The following is a 6,000-nucleotide window of genomic DNA, read 5'->3' as shown; positions in this document are numbered from 1 at the left end:
ACAGCTGCAGTGTCCTCATATACAGTATCTTTAATAACCTGACAAGAATAGGCTGGAGAGATGGTTTGGGGGTGAAGGCACCTGCCACCAAACCTGAGGACTTAGATTCATCCCTGGAACCCACATGGAAGGAGAGAACTCCCACCCCCACACACAACGTAGAGAGAACATACGCACACAACACACACATAAAATAGTAAAATTTAGGAACTCTTCAAGAATTCAAATAAAATTCAAAAGATTTGAACAAGTTTCAGCAGAGACATATACAAATGAGTGACAAACACAAAAGTTCATAAAAAAGTTGCTAACATCACTGGTCCTCAGAAAAATGCAGATTAAAACCTTTACTGAGACTTTCACACTCACATAAAGAAAAGGGGGTGTACAGCAAGTGTCTGTGAAGATGGACTCTCTTAGGCAAAGCCTGACGGCCCTCAATGTTGAAATTAGTTAGTCTGTGACAAACACCAGCACTCCTAGACAGTCAGGAGAAACAAGTTCACACACACACACACACACACACACACACACACACACACACACACACACACACGGCCAGCACTTCTAGGCAGTCAGGAGACACACACACACACACACACCCCGGCAGCATTATCTACAGAAGCGAAAGGTAGGACCACGGATAAGCAAGCCTCGCTCGGTGCATATCCCCAGCAGGACAGTCTGCAATGGGAAACAATACAGGACTGACCCATTACCTGAGGGGCAAACCTCGCCAACACTGTGCTGTGAGAGCCACGGTGTCCGTATGATCCACACGAACTGACCACACTGTGAAGCCATTGTGGTCACCAGAGGCTGAGAGGAGTGAGTCCATTCATACCTACAGTTCTAAAACTATGAAAATGACTGTGCAATCCTCGGTGCACTAACATGATGGACTGCACACGGGCACACATGGTGAATTTTATGGTGTGTGAATGGCAAAGCCAGTTAAAGACAAAGGCCCCCAAAGACCTCACGGTGAACGTGGCCTCAGCAATACAAGTTTACTTTTTTGTGGTCCTAGAACTGAACAGGGCTCAGCCGTGCAAGGCACGGGCTCTCGGAGCTGCCTCCCCAGCCAGTATAAAAATGTCTCTCTCCAGAAACTGCCCTGACTCAGCAGCAAGGAAACTGCATGGCTCACTTATTTGTGGCATCAGCATCTGAATCCCACTTAAAACTGCTTTCCCAAACCCATGACTCTGGTGAAAGTGGAGTCACATTAACTTTAGTGCTGAGGGGGACTGCAGAGACGGCTCAGGGGTAGCAGCACTGGTAGCTCTGAGTGGTCCTGTGTTGGCTCACAAATGTCTATAACCCCCCTGAGACTCAGTACCCTATTCTGGTGCATGGATGTACACACAGACAAAAATGCCCAAAGGCCTTATCATGCTGCATAACAGCAGGGCTAGCAGTCCTCAAGACTGCACCACCCAAGGAACTTCTAAACAAGGTGGCTGGGACAGCATTCCCTCAGGATTGACTGGACTAGCCCAAAACACTTAGCACTGTGACACTTGGAAAATTCAAAACAGATTTGAAAACCCAGTGATGTAATGAACAGAATATGGAACTGTACTTTTAGTCCTCTATTAATCGAAAGCAACGTGTTCTTATGCAAAATATTTATTGAATGTTTCTAACAATTACAAAGACAAAAGGCCACATTTACACTAAGTTAGTCACAAACCAATTATTTAATAGAAGCTATAAAATAATTGGGAATATTTAGAATCTCAAAAGATTTAAAATAGGAGGACACTTACAAAAAGTCGTGTAGGAAATAAAATTCCTCGACTATACGTAGAAATGTAACATTACAGGGGAGCTTATAAAATACAAAGACAAGTATAAAAGGACTGTGTATTCTAAATCCAAAAACTCAGTAATAACCAATTATTATTTTTAAAATTTACAGTTCCCAGGTACGGACCACATTACTATACACATCTTCCAAGACGGCAGGCGTTATCTTTCAGTTAACCATGCGTGGTATCGTCTTCTACAAAGTCTTTGGCCATCTCTGCTGTGATCACGTCGATGTGACTAACCTGAAGAACAGTCAGTGCGAAAGGCTGTTACGTCTCAAAGAAACACACACGTGAGAGCCTGCACCGCACAGGGTGGCATCTAACATACACAGCCTACGGCCTGTACAACCTTGAATCTTACACACCGCGTCCAGTGGCTCTGAAGCGCCGACTGTTAGGCTTCACAGCCCTGTCTGTTGAGTGTGGAAGGGGAAAACGCCTGATCCCAGCACGGCAGAGGCAGAGGCAGGGGCAGGGGCAGGGTTGCCCACCTGGGCAGCCTGAGCTACGGTGACTTGTTTGGGGGCTGCTGAGGACCAAACCCAAGGCCTTATGATCGCTAGACCAGCAGTCACCACCCACAGCGTTTCCTCTTAATGAAAATCAAGGTAACAAATGGGTGAAAGTTAAGTTTTCCATTTTTGAGGCAGACATCATTTAAATAACAACTTTCTAAGTTTTCTTTCTCTAATATAACAAAATCAAAATAAACATCAACCTAAAACCAAGTAAAATTACCTTATTTCTGAACTTTACACCGTAGAATTTATCAGCAGACTCAAGCAGTTCAGGCCTAAAAGTGGTAGTGATAAACTGGGCGTGTACAGCTAGTTCCATAATCATATCTGTGAAAACAAAGTAACTAATAAACCTCTTATCACACCTGAGAATTTAACAACTAATTATTTTCTGTCTACAATTCAAATCTGTCAAAGCCGCCCATGATTTTTATTGTCTACAAACTATCCAGTAGACTTTCAAAGCACAGACTGCGTGCCACATTCTTATCACTATAAGCAGACCTCTAGCCTAGTGGTGGTACTGGGGGAGCAGGAGGATCAGAGGTTGTTCTAGGCCACGCTACACGACACCGCCTCACACCACAACAACACAACCCTGAAATAGGAGACTTTTAGCACTGACATGGTAGAGCCACATATTTCTTGTACACACAAAATTAATGCTAGCTATCTTCCTAACGTCACTCCCTCCAAAAGCTTTCAACCTGTAAGATCAGACTTAGTATCTTAAATAAAAGATTGGGTGTTTCTGTACAAATGTTTTGCCTGCAGATATACATGTGTGCCCGTACCCTCCCTCAGTCAGTCAGAGAAGGGGTTGGAATTATGGACAGCCATGACCACACCGTATGGTTGCTTGAAGCCAAACCTATGTTCTCCTGCAAGAGCAGGCAACGATCTTAACTGCTAAGTCACCTCCAACCCCACAGCACTACTAACACTGAAAAGACAGTCAAGTTTTAAGGCTCTTGTATGAAAATTTAATGGAAAATTTAATTACTATCTGTCAAAAGTAAACTCTGAAAACAGTCTAATACCAAACTATTAAAACTATTCTGAGAAAGGATATTGAATATATACTGTACTCGCATTAACGAATGACTAAGGGCTAAGCGACATCATCATCAAGACATCTCAAGGAGACAGGGCTCAGTGCATCCCAGACTGGCCATCAACTGATCACCTTCTGAATGCTAAGAACACAGACAAGGGCGACCTTGCCCAGGTTATGCAGTCAAGCCCATGGCTCTGTGTGTACGCGTGTGTAGGTCAGATAACTTATGGGAATTAGTTTTCTTCCACTCCGTGGGACTAAGGGACTGGAGTAAGGTTCCCAGGCTTAGTGGCAAAGAACTTTTATCAACTGAGCTGTCTTGGTGGCCTCCCATCTCACTGAACCTGAAGCCCCTGGTTTGGGTTCGACTGGCTGGCCTTTGGGTTCCCAGGATCGTGTCTCCATGTGCTACCTGTTCACATGGTAGGCACTTTAGTCCCCATCTCCCCAGCCCACAGTTAAGTCCTCACTGAGTAGAAATTAGAACTGTACCTGACACAGCTTTTCTGTGCTGAGCATCCAAAGCTTGGTCGATCTCATCAAACAGGTAGAAAGGAGCAGGGTCACACTTCTGAATGGCAAAAATGAGAGCAAGGGCTACCAGAGACTTCTGCCCTCCTGAAAGCTGCTGCATTTCTCTCATCTCGCCTTGCTTTCCTGTAAATGATACCTAAGAGAATACAAAGAGTGTTATCACCTCAAAAGAGATGACACCATCATCCACCAAAACTAAGGGGCACATGAGCAGTTCAGGTAAAATGAAACATGAACTCTACTATGACGATGCTACAAGAAAAACTGAGTGTAGAGATTTTACCCTGATCCCGACTCCTGTGAACTGGTCAACTGATGGAACGCTGCTTTGTGACCCAGAGCCCCTCTCGCTCTCGCCGCTCCCCTCTCCTTCGTCCTGAGACTGGCTGCCCTCCACGTCTCCTTTCTTCATCACCAAGGTCGCTTTTCCCCCAGGTACCAACTTCTGGAAAACTTCACTAAAGTTCTTAGATACCTTAAGGGAAATGCAAATGTTACATATTTCTATTTGAAACAAGTATTTAAAAGCAAGCAGAGGTCTTTTCAATTCTTTCCGGCGCTGCCTAACTCCAATTCACATTACTCTGTTAGTGGCCTGTGGGTTGCATTAGCCCCCACACATTACATTCACCTCTAGACGGAGGTTGGATTACAGCAGAACGCACCTGTTTGAAGGTTAACTGGATAGCTTCATATTTTCTAAGTTCGAGTACATTCATCAACTCCATGATTGACTTGTAGCCCCTGTCCAATTCTTCCTGTCGCTTTATCAGTTTCTCCTTCTGCTCAGAGAAATTCACAAACTGGTCCAGAGCCTTCTTGTTGACATGGCTGTACTTCTTCAACTCTGTGTTGCACTGCTCAAGTTTCCGAAACAACTAAGAGAGAATACAATAGAGTAACAGACTCACACGCCACAGGGTTTTACAAGGCCACTTTACAGTTAAAATGCAGTCAGACTCACCTGCTTCAGGCTCAGTGTCTGGTACTTTTCAAATGCTTCCTGGGGAAGGGACCCCAGCTCTCGGATCTTCTTCATGCACTCCTCTTTCTTCTTCAACAGCATGCCCTGTCGGTTGGTCATCTTCTCCAGCTCTTTAGTGTCGTGATTTATGGCATCCATGTGCTCCTTCTCCATGTTCTTCCAGCGCTCCATGCTTTTCTGGAGCTCTTTAATTCCAGCTTCTGTTTTGTCAATGGAATTATCCAAATCTACGATGGGGGAGGCAACAAAATGAAGGCCATTAAGACCCACTTCATAATCAGAATCTTAGATCTGAGTAGATTTTAATGGTCAGATTTTCTTCAGTAGGTTAAGTTTTCTTGATGTTTAAATTTTACTATGAAGTTTACAAATCACGAAATTCCAAGCAGTTTTCACTTGAGCACTAACATAGGAGAATCTGTAGAACCATTTGCATATTGATGCTGCATTCTGCATAATGTACATGTGCACTTATTTATGTGCATTAAAGAGGTAATGAAGGAGCTGGGGATTTAGCTCAGTGGTAGAGCGCTTACCTAGGAAGCGCAAGGCCTTGAGTTCGGTCCCCAGCTCCGAGAAAAAAAAAAAGAGGTAATGATACCCCTTCCTTCCAACCATGCTGAAGCAGCAGTTAGGAACTGGACAGTCACTGGAGTGTAGCCTGATAAGAGCCTAGGATTAGCCTTTCTTTTATCAGCAGCGGTAACACTCCTGACAGCATCAGCCAGGACACTCATGCACAGGAAAGGGTACTACATCTTTTGTTAACAACTTACATAACTGGATGGACACAGGGGCACATGGCTTCATTGGGGAAGCAGAGACAGGAGACTCTGAAGAGTTCAAGGTCAGCCTGATCTACGTGGTTCTAGGTCAGCTAGGGCTACAGTTAAGAACTTGTTTCAAAAACAAAACAAACAGGGGCTAGAGAGATGGCTCAGTGGTTAAGAGCACTGGCTGATCTTCCAGAGGTCCTGAGTTCAAAACCACATGGTGGCTCACAACCATCTGTAATGTGATCTGATGCCCTCTTCTGGTGTGTCTGAAGAGAGCTGCAGTGTATTTTATATATAAAATATATATAAATAT

The 6,000-nt window shown here is 44.3% G+C and overlaps 1 protein-coding gene across 1 annotated transcript in view; it reads right to left on the bottom strand.

The window, feature by feature from the left end:
* Positions 1-1,616: 1,616 nt before the first annotated feature.
* Smc3 (structural maintenance of chromosomes 3) overlaps positions 1,617-6,000 on the bottom strand; it is a 42,716-nt gene continuing 38,332 nt past the window's right edge. The window contains exons 24-29 of the mRNA NM_031583.2: positions 4,891-5,138; positions 4,592-4,804; positions 4,210-4,401; positions 3,885-4,062; positions 2,556-2,662; positions 1,617-2,057 (exon numbers count right to left, since the gene is read on the bottom strand). Of these exons, the coding sequence (NP_113771.2) occupies positions 1,986-2,057; positions 2,556-2,662; positions 3,885-4,062; positions 4,210-4,401; positions 4,592-4,804; positions 4,891-5,138 (1,010 nt within the window). The 3' untranslated portion in view covers positions 1,617-1,985. The remainder of the gene's footprint in view (positions 2,058-2,555; positions 2,663-3,884; positions 4,063-4,209; positions 4,402-4,591; positions 4,805-4,890; positions 5,139-6,000) is intronic.

Source organism: Rattus norvegicus, chromosome 1, assembly GCF_021556685.1.
Source record: "Rattus norvegicus strain SHRSP/BbbUtx chromosome 1, alternate assembly SHRSP_T2T, whole genome shotgun sequence".
In the NCBI taxonomy this organism is placed as follows: Eukaryota; Metazoa; Chordata; class Mammalia; order Rodentia; family Muridae; genus Rattus; species Rattus norvegicus.
This window is presented reverse-complemented; position numbering and strand designations above follow the sequence as displayed.